At 43.5% G+C, this 20,390-nt stretch overlaps 1 protein-coding gene across 4 annotated transcripts in view; it reads left to right on the top strand.

The window, feature by feature from the left end:
- The window catches only part of LOC139583722 (NEDD4-like E3 ubiquitin-protein ligase WWP1), a 55,682-nt gene extending 35,733 nt beyond the window's left edge, over positions 1–19,949 (top strand). For 3 of the 4 annotated variants that reach the window (XM_071415107.1, XM_071415106.1, XM_071415108.1), the window contains exons 8-23: positions 3,912–4,272; positions 4,390–4,485; positions 4,698–4,872; positions 7,210–7,264; positions 10,120–10,204; positions 10,343–10,471; positions 10,802–10,874; positions 10,995–11,066; positions 11,373–11,461; positions 11,668–11,827; positions 11,928–12,061; positions 14,324–14,464; positions 14,865–15,090; positions 16,056–16,152; positions 16,384–16,456; positions 16,625–19,949. In XM_071415107.1, the coding sequence (XP_071271208.1) occupies positions 3,912–4,272; positions 4,390–4,485; positions 4,698–4,872; positions 7,210–7,264; positions 10,120–10,204; positions 10,343–10,471; positions 10,802–10,874; positions 10,995–11,066; positions 11,373–11,461; positions 11,668–11,827; positions 11,928–12,061; positions 14,324–14,464; positions 14,865–15,090; positions 16,056–16,152; positions 16,384–16,456; positions 16,625–16,724 (2,066 nt within the window). In that variant the 3' untranslated portion in view covers positions 16,725–19,949. Of the gene's footprint in view, positions 1–3,911; positions 4,273–4,389; positions 4,486–4,697; positions 4,873–7,209; positions 7,265–10,119; positions 10,205–10,342; positions 10,472–10,801; positions 10,875–10,994; positions 11,067–11,372; positions 11,462–11,667; positions 11,828–11,927; positions 12,063–14,088; positions 14,191–14,323; positions 14,465–14,864; positions 15,091–16,055; positions 16,153–16,383; positions 16,457–16,624 lie in introns of those variants that run through there. The other variant, XM_071415109.1, reaches the window with a different exon arrangement.
- Positions 19,950–20,390: the final 441 nt, after the last annotated feature.

Genomic DNA, 20,390 nt, shown 5'->3' with positions numbered 1-20,390 from the left:
TTACATAGCCATTGCTAGCCGGCTACCATCCGGTTACTCAACCTTGCACCTTAGAGGCTGCTGCCCCATAGACATGGAATCACTGGTCACTTTAATGTTTACATACTGCTCAAAACCATATTAAAGTGAGATTTCAGTTCACGTAACAGAGTTGACCTGTTTATTTGTTTACATAAAGTAATCACATTAAGTAAATATTAATCTCTAGAAATGACAAAATAAGGCTTTACAATGATGGTGAAAACTTACTCTTCCTAGAAGTCAGAGGGTGCCCAGTGGGACAGAGCAAAATGCAGAATTTTTGCCCTTTAGCAAGTCTTATTCATATTAAATATCCTGACGTTTGCAGTGTACATAGCTGGGCTGCTGCAGAGTTAATTTCCCTACTGTTTTATTCTAGCCTTGTTCATGGTTGAGTTGATCCGAGGGAACAGAATGGATTCATTTAGATCAGCCTGTAATCCCTCTCTGCTGCTGTCCTGTCAGCACCTCTGGCTCTAAGAAAGCCCCTAGGAGGGATCAGCCAGACACCGAGGAGAGCAGTGATTAAGCTTACATATTTCGGCAAGCCACAGTGGAGAGGGGGAATATGGTTAGCTAGGCTCTCAGAGAATGGTTGGAGTAAGGTTTGAACCATATTAAGGTAGGTCATTGGAATCATTGTTTAACCCCTTAGTCTATGTCCACGCCCGGATGTCCTTCAGTTTAAGCTAGAGATGTTTTTTTTGTTGTTGCATGGGCTGCGTCTCAATCACTGCATCCGCCAATGTCGCCCTTCCACATCTGCAGTGAAAGGTGTCTTTAGCGTCCGAACGGTTTGTTCTACAAACCTCACTGAAAATAAATATACACTGCTCAAAAAAATAAAGGGAACACTTAAACAACACAATGTAACTCCAAGTCAATCACACTTCTGTGAAATCAAACTGTCCACTTAGGAAGCAACACTGATTGACAATAAATTTCACATGCTGTTGTGCAAATGGAATAGACAAAAGGTGGAAATTATAGGCAATTAGCAAGACACCCCCAAAAAAGGAGTGATTCTGCAGGTGGTGACCACAGACCACTTCTCAGTTCCTATGCTTCCTGGCTGATGTTTTGGTCACTTTTGAATGCTGTCGGTGCTTTCACTCTAGTGGTAGCATGAGACGGAGTCTACAACCCACACAAGTGGCTCAGGTAGTGCAGTTCATCCAGGATGGCACATCAATGCGAGCTGTGGTAAAAAGGTTTGCTGTGTCTGTCAGCGTAGTGTCCAGAGCATGGAGGCGCTACCAGGAGACAGGCCAGTACATCAGGAGACGTGGAGGAGGCCGTAGGAGGGCAACAACCCAGCAGCAGGACCGCTACCTCCGCCTTTGTGCAAGGAGGTGCACTGCCAGCACCCTGCAAAATGACCTCCAGCAGGCCACAAATGTGCATGTGTCTGCTCAAACGGTCAGAAACAGACTCCATGAGGGTGGTATGAGGGCCCGACGTCCACAGGTGGGGGTTGTGCTTACAGCCCAACACCGTGCAGGACGTTTGGCATTTGCCAGAGAACACCAAGATTGGCAAATTCGCCACTGGCGCCCTGTGCTCTTCACAGATGATAGCAGGTTCACACTGAGCACATGAGCACATGAGCACATGTGACAGACGTGACAGAGTCTGGAGACGCCGTGGAGAACGTTCTGCTGCCTGCAACATCCTCCAGCATGACCGGTTTGGCGATGGGTCAGTCATGGTGTGGGGTGGCATTTCTTTGTGAGGCCGCACAGCCCTCCATGTGCTCGCCAGAGGTAGCCTGACTGCCATTAGGTACCGAGATGAGATCCTCAGACCCCCTGTGAGACCATATGCTGACACATGCACATTTGTGGCCTGCTGGAGGTCATTTTGCAGGGCGCTGGCAGTGCACCTCCTTGCACAAAGGCGGAGGTAGCGGTCCTGCTGCTGGGTTGTTGCCCTCCTACGGCCTCCTCCACGTCTCCTGATGTACTGGCCTGTCTCCTGGTAGCGCCTCCATGCTCTGGACACTACGCTGACACACACAGCAAACCTTTTTGCCACAGCTCGCATTGATGTGCCATCCTGGATGAACTGCACTACCTGAGCCACTTGTGTGGGTTGTAGACTCCGTCTCATGCTACCACTAGAGTGAGAGCACCGCCAGCATTCAAAAGTGACCAAAACATCAGCCAGGAAGCATAGGAACTGAGAAGTGGTCTGTGGTAACCACCTGCAGAATCACTCCTTTTTTGGGGGTGTCTTGCTAATTGCCTATAATTTCCACCTTTTGTCTTCCATTTGCACAACAGCATGTGAAATGTATTGTCAATCAGTGTTGCTTCCTAAGTGGACAGTTTGATTTCACAGAAGTGTGATTGACTTGGAGTTACATTGTGTTGTTTAAGTGTTCCCTTTATTTTTTTGAGCAGTGTATTTTTTCATGAGCTGAAATAGAATATCCCAGAAATTGTTCCATACACACAAAAAGCTTATTTCTGCCAAATTTGTTTACATCTCTGTTAGTGAGCATTTATCCCTTTGCCAAGATAATCCATCCACCTGACAGGTGTGGCATTTCAAGAAGCTGATTAAACAGCATTGTCATTACACAGGTGCACCTTCTGCTGGGGACAATAAAAGGCCACTGAAATGTGCAGTTTTGTCACAATGCAACAGATGTTTTGAGGGAGCGTGCAATTGGCATGTTGACTGCAGGAATGTCCCCCGGAGCTGTTACCAGAGAATTTAATGTTAATGTCTCTACCATAAGCCGCCTTCAACATCGTTTTAGAGAATTTGGCCATAGGTCAAACCGGTCTCACAACCGCAGACCACGTGTATGGCGTTGTGGGCGGGCGGTTTGCTTATGTCAACATGAACAGAGTGCCCCATGGTGGGGTTATGGTATGGGCAGGCGTAGTCCACAGATCACAAACCAAATTTGCATTTTATCGATGGCAATTTGAATGCACAAAAATACTGTGACGAGATCCTGAGGCCCATTTTTTTGTTTAACGTATCTGTGACCAACAGATGCATATCTGTATTCCAAGTCATGAAATCCATAGATTAGGGCCTAATGAATGTATTTAAATTGACAGAATTCCTCATGAACTTTAACTCTGTAAAATCAATGACATTTTCTTGTGTTTTAAATATTTTTTGTTTTATTATTGTTGAGACTCATGAACATGATGGGGTTCTCCGCTTTGCTCTACGACCCCCCCCCCCCTCCCCCCACAAACATCACGGGACTCGTTTGACGTCGGTACAGCCGATCTGACACATTAAGACTCATGAGCACGTACATATCGGTTGTTTTGTTCAAGGACGCCCACAAGACTAATCTGAAGGTAGCCGGGTACCAGTTTAAAAAAAAATTAATGGAAATATATATTATTGCTTAAAATAAAGGGTTAAATACATCTAAAAAAATTAATCAAACTGCAGTAGTTTCCTGGTCTTTTTATTTCCGGAGGTAGATCAGCTTTCATATTGCAGATTGATGGAAGCTACAATCTAATTGTCTGCATCACTTCCAATCCCCCATATATATTTTATTGCATATACACACACACAATTTTTTTCTTCATGTATTTCCTTTATTACCCTACCACCCCTCCTCCAATTGGAGCAAACTAGTGGTTTGGTCTTTTTATATCTCTCAGATGTAGGACAGACACTTCAAAACAAACTTCAATTTGGATGTTTTTTTTTACTATGTTTGTCTGTGTATGAAGCTCTTATTCAATGAGTTTCTATGGGCTAATAGCCATAAGGCCAAAACAAATGTTTATTCTTTTTGATACCTTTAACACTGCTGTTGAATCTCTTTTCTTCACCGATTTGTTGTCCTTTCTGTTTTCTCTTGCTCTTTTTCACTCCTTTTCAATTGTCCTTTCCCTCTGTACCTGTAGTTAAAGGTGAGGCCGCTGCTCCTGCCCCCACCACATCCACAGACGAGACCCTGCCCCCTGCAGACGGCCCTGAGGACTGCAGCGAAGCCATGTCTGACCCTGCCCCAGCCACCAACCCAGCCTCCACTTCCACAACTGGTCCCTCTCCCCCTCAACCCACCACAGAGGCTCCCTCCACTGAGCATGACAGTGCTGCTGCTCCCCCCTTCTCCTCTTCAGCCTCGGGCCAGGCAGCCCCAGCCTCCTCCACCCCCAGCTCCACTGTGGAGGCAGCAGGGGGCTCCAGTGGGGCAGAAGCAGATGAGGCCAAGCCCAGACAACAGGCCCCCAACGCAGGCACTTCAGACCCCCTCCCCCCTGGGTAAGTGACGTCTCACTGGATTTTTAACTGTGTTTCTGCTGTACCTGTGTCAGTCGTGTTTTAATATCTGTGTTGAGTTTGTCATTCTGTCTTGTGACCATGTGTATTGCTCTGTAGGTGGGAACAGAGGAAGGATCCTCATGGAAGAACCTACTATGTGGATCACAACACTAAAACCACAACATGGGAGAGACCACAGCCCCTCCCGCCAGGGTCAGTAAGATGGCTATTTGCACTGTGTTGACTAACACAATGTCAGCATGTTACCAGGATCTGCTCTCTGCCATCTGTTATTGTCGATCCCTTATAGTAGGACATATTGCATATTGGTCTTCTGTCTCCATCCGTGAAAAATGTATGTACGCATGACTAAGTCGCTGCTAAATGGCATATAATAATAGATATACTTTCTCTCGCTCTCTCAGTTGGGAAAGGCGTGTGGATGACCGAGGCAGAATCTACTATGTGGACCACAACACCAGAACCACCACGTGGCAGAGGCCCACCATGGAGTCGGTGCGTAATTTTGAGGCATGGCAGTCCCAGCGCAGCCAGCTCCAGGGGGCAATGCACCAGTTCAACCAGAGATACCTCTACTCGGTAGGGACCTCGTCTTCCTCCTGCCCCCAGCAACCAATCGTTGGTTATGTCAGATAGGAAATATTAGTGCTTTCAGAAAGTATTCAAACCCCTTTACTTTTCCCACATTTTGTTGTTACAAAGTGGGATTAAATGTCAGTGGAAGAACAATTTTAACATATTTGTAAACAATGTATGACAAATAAAACACATAGATCTTGATTTAGATAAGTATTCAAACCCCAGAGTCAATATATGTGGTTACAGCTATGAGTCTTTCTGGTTGTTGGTCATTGCTAGACAGCCATTTTTAAAGTCTTGCCGTAGATTTTAGCGCCACATTTTAAGTCAAGTATAACTAGGCCACTCAGGAACATGCAATGTAGTCTTCATTAGCAACTTCCACGTACACCAAGTGTACCAAACATTAGGAGCACGGGTTGTACACTGTGGCCTATGTTGACTCCAATGCGTCACAGTTATGTCCAGTTAGCTGGATGTTCTTTGGGTGGTGGACCATTTTTGAGAGACACAGGAAACGGTTGAGTGAAAAACCCAGCAGCGTGGCAGTTCTTGACACACTCAAACCGGTGTGCCCAGCACCTACTACCATACCCTGTTCAAAGGCACTTAAATATTTTGTCTTGCCTATTCGCAGTCTGAATGGCACACATACAATCCATGTCTGAGTTGTCTCAAGGCTTAAGAATCCTTCTTTAACCTGAGTGATACTCATTGATGTGTTGTTGGATTTGCCCCAAACTTAATGCTTTGTATTCAGGATATATAGTTTTTTTTGCAATTTTAATTTACTGCCTTATTGCGAAATGAATGCATGTTTTGGAATATTTTTTTATTCTATATAGGGGTTCCTTCGCGTTACTCTGTCAATTAGTTTAGTATTGTGGAGTAACTACAATGTTGATCCAGCATCAGTTTTCTCCTATCACAGCGATTAAACTCTAACTGTATTTAAGTCACCATTGGCCTCGGTGAAATCCCTGAGTGGTTTCCTTCCTCTTCGGCAACTGAGGTGGGAAGGACACCATGATCGATCTTTGTCGTGACTGGGTGTATTGATACACCATCCAAAGTGTAATTAATAACTTCACCATGCTCAAAGAGCTATTCAATGTCTTCTTACATTTTTTTTAACCCAACTACCAATGGTTGCCCTTCTTTGCGAGGCTTTGGAAAACCTCCTTGGTCTTTGTGGGGTTACAGAGATGAGGTAGTCATTCAAAAATCATATTAAATACTATTGCACACAGTGAGTCCATGCAACTTACTTGACTTGTTAAGCACATTTATACTCCTGAACATTTATAGGCATGCCATAACAAAGGGGTTGAATACTTATTGACTCAAGACATTTCAGTTTTCATTAATCAATTTGTAAACATTTCTTTAAAAAAAACATAATTACACTTTGACATTATGGACTATTGCGTGTTGGCCAGTGACGACAAATCTCAATTTAATCCGTTTTTAATTTGGGCTGTAACACAACCAAAAAGTGTGAATACTTAATGTACTGTATGTTAGCTACATTAAAGATACCTCTGTATTTTGAGAGGAAATAAAATTCTCAGTTGTAGGCAACGATACACTTTTCTGTTTTGTGAGGAGCAAATGTCATTTCGGTGTAACATATTGCATATTCATATTGACCTTTCTGGCCCATCAAATTAACCCAGGGTCCCTGCCATCAGCTAAATGCCAATCAAATTATAGAATGTGTTTTCAGTTTATTCTCAGAATGATCATCAACCAATTACTCGGCAGCATAAACAAACCAGATAGGCCTCTGGTCTGAAGCTACAGGAGAACTCCTGGCTTTTATGTAAAACAAATCTAGTAGATTTCACTTTTTGTATGCGTATCCATGTGTTCATTTTAATCAGCCTTTTAAAATAAATCCTATCATTGATTGTAAAGGCACAGACATGAGTGAATCTTAATCTTACCGATAGACATGTCTGTCTGTAGTCTCACCCCATGACCTCACATCACTCATTGTTAGTTATCACTCAGTCCTGGTCCCTATAGCCAACATTGACACCTCTGATGTAGTGCTTTGAGAGGTTTCACTGGGCTCCCCTAACCCTTTGAACTCCCCTGTAATCTCATCTGCTCTGACGATGATTAGCACACTACACTGACTACCATGGCGGGATCTGATGTAGTCAGCATTTTGCTGATGGCTGGCTGGCTAGCTAGCTGCTCAGTCACTCACTAACGCAGTTACTCACTTTAGTTGGGAAATCATCTCATTTGGACTATTTTGCCTTTGTTCCTTCTCTTCCCTATCGATGCTTTATGCATGTGTATGTGATCTCCATTCCACGGTTCATCCAGGCTTCCATGATGTCGGCAGAAAACGACCCTCTGGGACCGCTGCCGCCTGGTTGGGGTAAGTTCAGTTCTGAGTTTGATGTTGTTCTGATTGTTCTCACTGACTGTGTTCACTATTTGATCTGTAGTGAGGTTGTTCCATAGTTGGCTCACTGTCTATCACCGTTTGGATTTCATCATGGTTTATCTTGGCTTGGTTCGTGGCCAGATGTACAAGATTGATACTAAAATGATCTTGTATATATTTTTTTCATGCATATTCGGACTCTTTCTGTCATACCAATCCTTTTTGAACATTCACCTCTTGTTGTCTATTTGCAGTCTTGTCTGTTGTTCCTCCTGTTCTCTCTCTCTTTCTCTCAATTCAATTTAAGGGCTTTATTGGCATGGGAAACATATGTTTACATTGCCAAAGCAAGTGAAATAGATAATAAACATTACACTTACAAAAGTTCCAAAAGAATAAAGACATTTCAAATGTCATTGTGTGTGTTGTAATAATGTGCAAATAGTTAAAGTACAAAAGGGAAAATGAATAAATGGATACTTCTTTTACTAATTTTCTGATGTGCTGTTATTTTCCTGTGGTGTATTTCTGTATTGTTTTAGTGATTCACCAGTCTCTGTTTTTGGTTGGATCGGTTTCTCAATTTCTTTCTTCGGTTTTTGCGTTCTTCATCAAACCATTTGTCGTTAATTTTCTTAGGTTGTCTTCACATTTTTAGATTTGATAGGGAAGCTGAGAGGTCAAATATACTGTTTAGGTTTACTGCCAAGTTACACCTTTTGTCCAGGGAATTGTCTGAAGGGATTGAATTTGTTGTTGCCTAATAGTTTTTTGATAGATTTCCACACTACTCTCCTATCTATAGCATTGTCTTTATATTATTTAGCTCCTTTGGCTTTGCCTCCTGTTTGAGCGAAGTTCTGATTTTGCTCTGATCTGAGGGGGTGTCAGTGGACTGACAATGCTCTTTTTTTATTTAACTAGTCAAGTCGGTTTAGAACAAATTGTTTAAAATTGCGGCCTACCAAAAGGCATTCTGCGGGGACGGGGGCTGGGATTAAAAATAAATATAGAACAAAACACACATCACGATAAACGAGACGACACTGTTGGTTAGGGCTTGTAAGTAAGCATTTCACTAAGTTCTACACCTGTTGTATTTGGCGCACGTGACAAACTTTGATTTGATTTAAAGAGAGACCTAAGACGGCAACATAGCAAGGTAGCAACGCATGACAACAACATGGTAGCAGCACAAAACATGGTACAAACATTATTGGGCACAGACGACAGCATAAAGGGCAAGAAGGTAGCGACAACAATGCATCACGCAAAGCAGCCACAACTGTCTGTAAGAGTGTCGATGATTGAGTCTTTGAATGATTGAGATAAAACTGTCCAGTTTGAGTGTTTGTTGCAGCTCGTTCCAGTCGCTAGCTGCAGCGAACTGAAAAGACGAGCGACCCAGGGATGTGTGTGCTTTGGGGACCTTTAACAGAATATGACTGGCAGAACGGGTGTTGTATATAGAGGATGAGGGCTGCAGTAGGTATCTCAGATGGGGGGGGGGGGGGGGCGGAAAGGGAGAGATAAGAGGGTTTTATAAATAAGCAACAACCAGTGGGTCCTGCGACAGGTATACAGAGTGCAGTGATGTGTCCTATAAGGAGCATTGGTGGCAAAGCTGATGGCCGAATGGTAAAGAACATCTAGCCGCTCAAGAGCACCCTTACCTGCTGATCTATGAATTATGTCTCCGTAATCTAGCATGGGTAGGATGGTCATCTGAATCGGGGTTAGTTTGGCAGCTGGTGTGAAAGTGGAGCGATTTACAGTAGAGGAAACCAAGTCTAGCTTTAACTTTAGCCTGCAGCTTTGATATGTGCTGAGAGAAGGACAGTGTACCATCTAGCCATACTCCCAAGTACTTGTATGAGGTGACTACCTCAAGCTCTAAACCCTCAGAGGTAGTAATCACACCTGTGGGGAGAGGGGTGTTCTTCTTGCCAAACCACATAACCTTGTTTTGAACACCTCCAAAACAAAAGGTAAAGGGCAGAGAAAGCTTGTTGGACACTAAGAAAGCTATTGTTGTAGAGCCTTTAACATAAAATCCGGGGAGGGGTCAGCTGCGTATGAGACTGTATCATCCGCATATAAATGGAAGCTCTCATCCTATTGCCTGAGCTCGAGCCTTGGGGTACACCCTTGGTGACAGGCAGTGGCTGAGACAGCAGATGTTCTGACTTTATACACTGCACTCTTTGAGAGAGGTAGTTAGCAAACCAGGCCAAAGGCTCTGAGAGACTCTGGGTTGAGGTCAGTGATAAAGTAGTCTACAGTACTACTGCCAAGAGATGAGCTATAGGTGTACCTACCATAGGAGTCCCCTCGACACCTACCATTGACTATGTACATTCCCCGTGTCCGAATTTGTTGGTTATGTTGCGTCTAGGGGGGCATATGTGGGTGGGAATGTTGTCACCTCCACGTAGGTTTTTGTCCCCCCGTGTGCCGAGGGTGTCAGGTTATGGCTTTTAGGTTGCCACAGACTAGTACATGTGCCTGGGCCTGGAAATTGTTGATCTCCCCCTCTAGGATGGAGAAGCTGTCATCGTTAAAGTATGGGGATTCTATTGGGGGGATATAGGTAGCACACAACATTTTTCTCTGAGATAATTTCCTTATTTAATTAGCCAGATGTAAAATGTTCCTGTTTTGACTAATTTAATAGTGGGTTAGGTCTGCTATATACAAAATGAGCATACCCCCAGAGTCTCTTTCCTGTTTCACACCTAGTAGTTTGGTGGATGGGACTACCAGCTCTGTTTCTCTTTCCTCTCTCTCTACTTGCATGTTGCTGTGTGAGCTAAACTGTTCTCTCCTGTATTTTTTCCCCCCACTAGAGCGACGTGTGGACTCCAACGACCGGGTGTACTTTGTCAACCACAGCACCAAGACAACACAGTGGGAAGATCCCCGCACACAAGGGTGAGCCCAGCTAGCTCTGTGGCAACGCCATGTCGATCTGATAGTATCTATCAAAAACAGAATTTAGTAGAGTCTCTCTCTTTAATATGCTCGCTCGCTCTCTCTTGCGCGCTCTGCCTCTCACCCCCCTCTCTCCAGGCTCCAGAATGAGGACCCTCTTCCTCAGGGTTGGGAGATCCGGTACACGCGGGAGGGCGTCCGCTACTTCGTAGATCACAACACTCGGACCACCACCTTCAGTGATCCGCGCACAGGGAAGTCCTCTGTGTAAGTAGTGGACTGAACTCTTGATTTTTTTGGGGGGGTGCTGTACGTATGACAGACTGGGCCTGTTTAAGAGCAACTGCTCATGAAACAGTCATTAGTTACAGTGTCTTGTGATGCAATGAGCAGCAAACCTCTCTGCTTGTTATTGTTTAATTTACATATTCAAGAAAACCACCAACATCCCTGAATCATTTTAAGATCTTTTGGGATATTTTTCCAGTTCATTATGGCTTCATCAAACAATTATTCTGGCCACATGACGATGAATAGTTATATCCTGTTACTGTGCCCCTTGTCCCTGACCTCTAACCTCTGCCACTCCCTCCTCAGCACCAAAGGCCCACAGATAGCGTACGAGCGCAGCTTCAGGTGGAAACTAGCACACTTCCGCTACCTCTGTCAGGTAATATTACTCTCCCTATGTTCTTCTGTTTGGATTGTTTTAGTTTGGACGAAGGGATGGTTGTTTTGCACATTCCAGTCACGGTTTGATTTCACAGCCACTTTGTCTTTCTTTCTCCAGTCCAACGCACTCCCCAGCCATGTTAAGATCACCGTGTCTAGGCAGACGTTGTTCGAAGACTCTTTCCAACAAGTAAGAGTTGGTCCATCTGTGTGGAACCGGTTGTAAGAACATAATATGCAGGAGACACAGACAGCAACACACAAACACACGTACAGTTCCTTATGGCATGTCACATTGTTCCTCACTGACTGTATATCATTTGTGCAACTCAAAGTAAGACAATTGTATTATTACATGTGATAAGTTGCAGGATGGTGATTGTGTTTTATGTTATGGACTATGTTACCCCTGCCTGCAAACCACATTTCACTCTGGGTAAAATGTTTTAACAGTGGCTGGTTCTCTGTAGGCTAATGCTAGTATTTGCGTTTCCAGATTATGGCCCTGAAACCTTACGACTTGAGGAGGAGACTGTACGTCATCTTCAGAGGAGAAGAGGGACTGGACTACGGTGGTCTAGCCAGGTCTGTCACAACCACTCACATCGCATTTGCACACAATGATAATCACCCTTTAGTCTTTTAGGACATTTCTGTAACCATATGCCTGTCAGTAAGATTATTCCAGACTTGTTGTTTGAAAGAAACATGCATAATAAAATTACGTTCCAGATCTTTTTTTCATTGCCAGTCTTCACTTCTGACTCCCTCACTCTCTCTTGTTCCCACAGAGAGTGGTTCTTCCTGTTATCCCACGAGGTGCTCAACCCCATGTACTGCCTCTTTGAGTACGCTGGCAAGAGTAACTACTGTCTGCAGATAAACCCAGCCTCCACCATCAACCCTGACCACCTCTCCTACTTCTGCTTTATAGGACGATTCATAGCCATGGTACAGCACACGCACTGAGATCATGTACATAGTCTTGCATACACAAACACTCACAAACACTCAGAATCATGTGAACATTCCTGGTCTCTCCTGTCCACAGGCCCTCTTCCACGGGAAGTTCATCGACACAGGCTTCTCTCTGCCGTTCTATAAACGCATGTTGAACAAGAAGCTCATCATTAAAGACCTGGAGTCCATCGACCCTGAGTTCTACAACTCTCTGATCTGGATCAGGTAGGCAGACCTACCACTCTCTTGACCCATCCTGGCCAGGAATCACAAGTTTGTGGGTTCCATTCGCACAGGGATAAAAGCATCTGCTAACTGGCATATACAGTGCATTTGTAAAGTATACAGACCCCTTGACTTTTTCCACATTTTGTTACGTTACAGCCTTATTCTAAAATTGATTATTTCCCCCCCCCTCATCAATCTACACACAATACCCCATAATGACAAAGCAAAAACTAAAATATTACATTTACATAATTTCAGACCCTTTATACAGTACTTTGTTGAAGCACCTTTGGCAGCGATTACATCCCTACTGCATGATGCTGCCACCACCATGCTTCATTTAGGGATGGTGCCAGGTTTCCTCCAGATGTGACGCTTGGCATTCAGGCCAAAGAATTCAATCTTAATTTCAAAAGACCAAAGAATCATATTTCTCATGGTCTGAGAGTCTTTAGGGGCCTTTTGGCAAACGCCAAGTGGGCTGTAATGTGCCTTTTACTGAGGAGAAGCTTCCGTCTGGCCACTCTACCATAAAGGCCTGATTGGTGGAGTGCTGCAGAGATGGTTGTCCTTCTGGAAGGTTCTCCCATCTCCACAGAGGAACTCTAGAGCGCTGTCAGAGTGACCATCGGGTTCTTGGTCACCTCCCTGACCAAGGCCCTTCTCACCCGAATGCTCAGTTTGGCCAGTGGCCAGCTCTAGGAAGAGTCTTGGTAGTTCCAAACTTCTTCCATTTAAGGAATGATGGAGGCCACTGTGTTCTTGGGGATTTACATGCTGCAGTAATGTTTTAAGAACCGTCCCCAGATCTGTGCCTCGACACAGTCCTGTTTTGGAGCTCTACAGACAATTCTTTCAACCTCATGGCTTGGTTTTTTTTCTCTGACATGCACGGTCAACAGTGGGACCTTATATAGGCAGGTGTGTGCCTTTCCAAGTAATGTCCAATCAATTGAATGTACCACAGGTGGATTCCAATCAAGTTGTAGAAACATCTTAGGGATGATAAATGGAAACAGGATGCACCTGAGCTCAATTTCGACTCTCATAGCAAAGGGTCTGAATACTTATGCAAATAAGGCATTTCTGTTTTATTTTTTTAATACATTTGCTAAAATTTCTAAACCTGGTTTCACTGTCATTATGGTGCATTGTGTGTAGAATGCTGAGATGTTTTTATTTAATCAATTTTAGAATAAGGCTGTAACGTAACAAAATGTGGAAATAGTCAAGGTCTGAATACTTTCCGTATGCACTGTACACTGAGTGTACAAAACATAAGAATCTGCTCTTTCCATGACATGGACTGAACAGGTGAATCCAGGTGGAAGCTATGATCCCACTTGGTAAATCCATTTCAATCGGTGTAGATGAAGGGGAGGAGACAGGTTAAAGAAGGATTTTTAAGTTGAGGCATGGGTTGTGTATGTGTGCTCTTCAGAGGGTGAACAGACAGGAAAAAATATTTAAGTGCCTTTGAACGGGGTATGGTAGTAGGTGCCAGGCGCACCGGTTCGAGTGTGTCAAGAACTGCAACACTGGTGGGTTTTTCATGCTCAACAGTTTCCTTTGTGTATCAAGAATGGTCCATCATCCATAGCACAGCCAGCCAACTTGACATAACTGTTGGAAGCATTAGAGTCAACATGGGTCAGCATCCGTGTGGAACGCTTTCGACACCTTGTCCATGCCCCGACGAATTGAGGCTGTTTTGAGGGCAAAAGGGGGGTGCAAATCAATATGAGGAAGGTGATTACCCATTTTAATCATTGACTACCAAACCCCTAAGCAATTTTCTCCTGTGTAGGGATAACAACTGTGTGGTCTAGAGATGTACTTTGTTTATTCCTGAGCCACCCTTAGCGGGTCAGAAGAAACTGTAAAACATCCAGTTTTCAGGGATACAGCATCACCTAGATAGTATTTTTCCCTGAAAACCGGATGTGGGTGCCCAGGTCAGGCGTTTTATTTTCCGCCTGCTGCTACATTATGTTAGTCCATAGCATTCTCCCCGTCTCTCCAAGGATAACAACATCGAGGAAATCAACATTGGTCCTGTGCTAGCCAGCTTACACTGTGGTGCTCTCTCCTCTCCAGGGATAACAACATAGACAAGTGTGGGGCTAGAGGTGTATTTCTCTCTTAACATTGGACCTGAGCTTAGCCTTGATTCTGTGGTCCTTCACTTCAGGGATAATAACATCCTGCAGTGTGGTCTAGAGATGTACTATATATAATGGTGCTTGTCCTTCATGACAGGGATAACAACATCGAGGAGTGTAGTCTAGAGATGTACTTCTCTGTGGACATGGAGATCCTGGGGAAGCTCACGTCACATGACCTGAAGCCTGACGGCAGCGACCTCCTGGTGACGGAGGAGAACAAAGAGGAGTACATCGGGTAAGGAAGGAGGCGCCGCCCGAGTGATGGACCGATCACAGAGCAGCTTGTTCACGGAAACGCAGAGGCATCCAATGATATGCGATGAGCAATTGTGCCCATGTATTTTAGTATCATGTTAACATGGTGATAATAGTGCTGCCGCTTAGTGACGTACATCTTCATTTTGCTAATCTTACTGCTGTGTTATGGATTTCTTTGCTTAAAGGTACTTGCAATAGAGATTCTCCATTGAACAAGCTTTTGAATCCAGGATTGGGCTAAATCTGTGTCCTAAACTGGCCCGATATCAACTAGCTAAATATTTGTCATCTTTGCCGTCCTTACATTGATCAAACCTGAGGCTGCTTAGGGTCTCATCTTTCTAATCATAACTGTCACTACATCATGTTTCCTACAGGTTGATGGCAGAGTGGCGGTTCTCCCGTGGCGTGGAGGGCCAGACCAAAGCTTTTCTGGACGGCTTCAACGAGGTGGTGCCTCTGCAGTGGCTCCAGTACTTTGATGAGAAGGAGCTTGAGGTGATGCTGTGTGGCATGCAGGAGGTGGACCTACAGGATTGGCAGAGAAACACTGTGTATCGCCACTACACCAGGAACAGTAAGCAGATCATCTGGTTCTGGCAGGTAGGTACATCCGAGCCTCCAAGGTCATGGGTTCAGTCTCCGCGACTGCCTTTATTTTCAGTGAAATGCCTTTCTTGCAAGCTCTAAACCCAACAATGCAGTAATCAATAACAATGTCATGCAAGAAAATAACAAGGTAATACAAAAACACAAGATGTATAAAAAATAAGAACACGAGAAAGTAAGCAAGCATACTATTTACAATGAGCAGGGATACTGGAGTGCTGGAGGTAGACGTTTATTGAGGTAAGGTGACCAGGCATCAGGATATATGATAAACAGAGTAGCATCAGCATATATGATTGTGTGTAGAGTCAGTATAAATGTGGGTTTTAAGCAAATTATGGATTGTGTGTGCTGGAGTGTCATTGTGCATGTGTAGGGCCCTGTGAGTGTTTACAGTCTAAAAATAAAATACAATGGTCAACTCTCAAAATGGCTACACGGACTATGTTAGCTATTTAGCAGACTATGGCTTGGGGATAGAAGCTGTTCAGGAGCCTGTTCGTGTCAGACTTGATGTACCACTTGCTGTGCAGAAGCAGAGCGAACAGTCTATGGCTTGGGCCTTCCTTTCACACCGCCTAATATAGAGGTCCTGAATGGCAGGGGGCTCGGCCCCAGTGATGTACTGGGCTGTCCGCACCACCCTCTGTAGTGCCATGCAATCAAGGGTGGTGCTGTTTCCATAGCAAGCAGTGATGCAGCCAGTCAAGATGCTCTCAATGGTGCAGCTGTAGAACCTTTTGCCAAACTTTTCCAACCTGCTGAAGGGGAAAAGGGGCTGTCACGCCTTCTTCACGACTGTGTGGGGAGCATTTTAAGTCCTTAGTGATTTGGACACCACTTGCCCTGAATTCCCATATGTTTCTGTACAGATGGGGTACAGGTAGGTAGGTAGGTATATGTTGGTAAGGATGTGTTAATGTTGTCGCAGTGTTAATCGTCTGTGTGTGTGTGTACAGCTGGTGAAGGAGGTGGACAACGAGGTGCGTCTGAGACTCATGCAATTTGTTACGGGGACCTGCAGACTGCCTCTAGGGGGCTTCGCTGAGCTCATGGGTTAGTGACACACACACACAAGACTAACCTCCATGTCTACTGATATGGGGTTGAACAATTAGTCAGGATTTATTTATGTGCCGTTCTGGCTCGGAGACGGCTTGCTTGTCTTAGACTTAATTACCCTCTTCTGTGGATAACGTAGATAGTACTGGGGGAAACGGCTATTTAGTTGGCAAGTATTTGCAGTGATTTATTTTGTTCACCTCATCTTTCTCTCTGTCTCTGCAGGTAGTAACGGGCCCCAGAAGTTCTGCATTGAGAAGGTCGGAAAAGACACTTGGCTCCCTCGGAGTCACACTTGGTGAGTGGTCCGTCTCCACGGCAACATCCTGCTTGTAAATCAAATCAATGAATGATGTTTCAATGTCAAATAATGTGTTGGGTGTAAATCATGTCATACTTTAATACAATGACTGTTTCTTGTTTTGCTTTCAAACTCAATTACTGGATTTTTGCTTATTTTCTTCAGCTTTAACAGGCTGGACTTGCCCCCGTACAAAAGCTTTGAACAGCTGAAGGAGAAGCTGCTCTTTGCCATCGAGGAAACAGAAGGATTTGGCCAAGAGTAGAGAAAGATGTCTCTCTCTACCACAGTATATCCAGCCATGTAAAACAACAAAAAATGAAACATTGCACAGAACTACCAATGTACATAAGCTATTTTGTCATTTTAAAAACCAAATCTTGATTCACAACCTCATTTTAGCAATCCCCCTTATATTATACCCCATAAAATATGCAAGAATTTCAGCTTTTCCTCTGCTTTTAAAAACTGAAAAATCTATGTATGATTCATTTTTTTCCCCCTTTTTTGGCTGGTTTTTAAAAGGAGACTGAAAACGTAGAGAGGATTTTATAGTTGAACCATAACTTATGGCTCTAGTTTTATAGAGCTTTTAAGGGTGATTGTAGTGTTTGGTCCGGTGCCTGGGTTTTTTGGACCTGTAGTTGTGATTGTGCTGCGCTTGCATGGCTGCCTCCAGAAAAGAGGAAGACTGCCTCCAACCCCAACTGCACATCCACTCCTATCAACTTAAGCCAGCTACCCATCAGCCTGTCAGTATTGTCATTGAATAAAAACCAGTATTCAGTAGCCCTGACTCGAGTCCCCTCCAACTCTGCACCAAGATAAGAGTATGGTGATTAAACGTCCAATGCAGCTGTTTTTATCTCTATATCAAATCATTTCTGGGTAACAATTAAGTACCTTACTGTGATATTTAAAAAAATAAAAACATTTTAAATTTAAAACAAACAAATAGCTTCTTAGCAAAGAGCAATTTCGCAAGGAAGAATTTCGCTAGGACTGTCTGGGCGTGGTATGGGAGGGGATAACTGTAAATTAGCTGTTATTGGCAGAGGGGTTTGGAACTTATTGGTCTATTAACCAATTTACAGCAGGGTGACGTCACCATGGAATGCCAAAACCCTCCCACCAAAACAGGCAGAAATTTCAGGCCGTCCTTTCAAACAGCCCTTACACTAAAAGGGCATTATAATTTTCACAATATTATTCCAACCTCATAGTGTGGAGATATATATTCATACAAACAAGAATCACATTTTTGACTGCACTGTGCTTTTAAAGTCTGGATGAGTGGATGGTACCTTCACTTGAGATTATCCAGTCTTGTTGTACCTTGGATTATGTGTAAACTTGGAGCTGTCGACGAAAAGGAAACGCTTACTTTTTTTTCTGGGCTCGAGTCAAGAACCAACATCCTTTACTGTCGAAATTTGTGAGAACATGACTCAAGGAGGACGATCATCAGTTTTTACTCCGTGGTTGTGTGTAGCCTACACAGGTTTGTTGCTTCAGAAGAGGACATGGATCAAAGAAGTGGTTCCATTTTATGAATCAGGTAATGGGACCCCCCCCTTTATTTTCCTTTTTTCTTTCCTTTTTTTTTTTGTAGTTGCCTGATAGAATGGTACTTGCATAGAGATCCTATACTTTTGAGTTCTAGGACCTCTATGGGTGCTTGTTACTGGCTGTTTGTGTACACCAGCTCTGAGAGAGACATGTTGTGACTGAGTGGTGTTGACTGGTGGCCGGGGTTGGGGGCTTCTAGGTCTGTTGCAGTGGCAGGTTTATCACTGGCACTCAAAGCTTTGCTTTGCCATGGCACTGCACCTTGCTACTCTTCTTATATCATTTACCTGCCTATTTAATTTATTAAGTCATGTTATTTTTTGAGAGAGAGCGATTTATATAGCCTTCGTCTCAAATGCTGTATGTTCACCCGACGCAAAGCAGTTGCTACTAATGGAGAGAAATAAACACGAAATGAAAAGGAGACATTTAGTTATGGATGTATCTATCTCCCGTGGCCATTTATTTATTTTTTTGCAAGTGTGGTGCACGAACTCCCTTTCTGGGATAGTAAATTGATTAGTTACTTGACTTTCCCTGCTAAGAATGTTGATCTGTATGTCACATGCATACAACAGAAATGTCAGTACCAGAAGTGCTTCCTAGTGCTAGTTGCTACCCACTAAATAAATGCTCATGTATTCAGCAAAAGATGTCCAAAAATGCAGTAAAATCACAATGTTTCCTTGCCATGAAATGAATGAAAATCATCGAGTGACCTTTTTTCTTACTCATAGACTTAGTAGCTAAGTAACTGAGCAGCCTTCTGAAGGGACAATGATTGTTAGTGTTACGCAGTGTATATCCCACCTTGAAACCCTACAAGGTCATATGCATCATCTCTGTGCAAGGATACGTAGGTGTTCCAGCTCCCTTGAGCTATAGTGTGATATTGTGCCATCGCCGGTCAAATAGAATAACCTGCGATAACATTCTGCAGTGCAAACCCCCTGAACCCCACCCCATTGCAAGTTCTTCCATTGGTAGCAAACCCCACACCATGCCAGTGCACATTCTCCTATAGGTAGTAAACCCCATACCAGTCCAAGTTCTATTAGTATGTCAGCAACACATTACCTGCCATGCCAACCTTGATGCTTTAGGCTGTCCTTCTCTTAGTTTGCAGATGTTTATTTTTTTGTTGACATTTTTCTCTCTTGAAATGTGAAATCTCTACCAACACCTCTGGTGCTTTTTTTGTTTTGATTGTCTGGTGAGGGAGGGACAAGCCCTAGTCCATCAGCTGTGACAAAGCAGTCTGCGTTGAAATCTGTTCTGACCACTGCAAACCATCATTTAGATTATAGTTAGAACTTCACCATGAACCTATGTCATGTGTATATAACATCTATTCACTTCCTATTGGTTAGAGGGATGGCAGAGGAAAAGGAGCATTTGTGTAACTACCCTTGTATGAATGACAGAAGGAAATCAACCCGCCACCTAATGACATGCTTCCTTTTGAACGAATCAAAGTCAATTGTAAATGAACAATGTAAAAAAGTAAAGTACTTAATAATTATTCTTCAGAGCCTCACCAACATCGACAGACGGGCTCTGTGATGCCTCACTCATATCAGAGATGAACTGTAACATATCGACGTAGATGCACACTGTAAAACACCTAATGCTACACTGTACAGAGCGCCCCCCCCCCCATACCGGAGACTATAGAAAATGCATTTTTGGTCTGCTTTAACCCATGTTAATGAATGACTAGAAGATGGATTTATGAGACAAAGAAATAAACCCATACCCCTCATGCTTTTCTGTTTTGAGAGACGTGGGGGTGTCTGAGGCCTTCTGCTCAGGATTCACAAACCTGTCATCTATTTTTGTTCTTAAAAACATGTATTTTTTTTTTGGGGGGTTGGGTCTTGCCTGTGGAAAGAACCATATTTAATAAATATATCTGACCATCTTTACAACTGGGTTTGAGTTCATTCAAATAATTGAGAGTGAAACTGCATAGATTTAAGGCCATGGTTGGGACTGAATACCATTTCAACAATGAATTGACCACAACTGACTAATGTTAGTTTTCCACAATTGTTTACACACGTATGCTGAATCTTGAGGCCATTTTCACAAAACCACAAACACAAAATGCAAAACTCTACCAATCTCTAGCAAAAGCAAACATTGCATTCAAAACTGTTATTTAAAAAAATAAAAAATGAGTCATGAATACAGTTGAAGTTGAAAGTTTACATACACTTATGTTGGTGTCATTAAACTATTTTTCAACCTCCACAAATTTCTTAACTATAGTTTGGAAAGTCGGTTAGGATATCTACTTTGTGCATGGCACAAGTACTTTTTCCACCAATTGTTTAGACAGATTATTTCACGTATCATTCAC

Source organism: Salvelinus alpinus, chromosome 8 (genome assembly GCF_045679555.1).
Source record: "Salvelinus alpinus chromosome 8, SLU_Salpinus.1, whole genome shotgun sequence".
Classification (NCBI taxonomy): domain Eukaryota; kingdom Metazoa; phylum Chordata; class Actinopteri; order Salmoniformes; family Salmonidae; genus Salvelinus; species Salvelinus alpinus.
The sequence above is the reverse complement of the archived record's forward strand: the minus strand, read 5'-3'. Positions and strand labels throughout refer to the sequence as shown.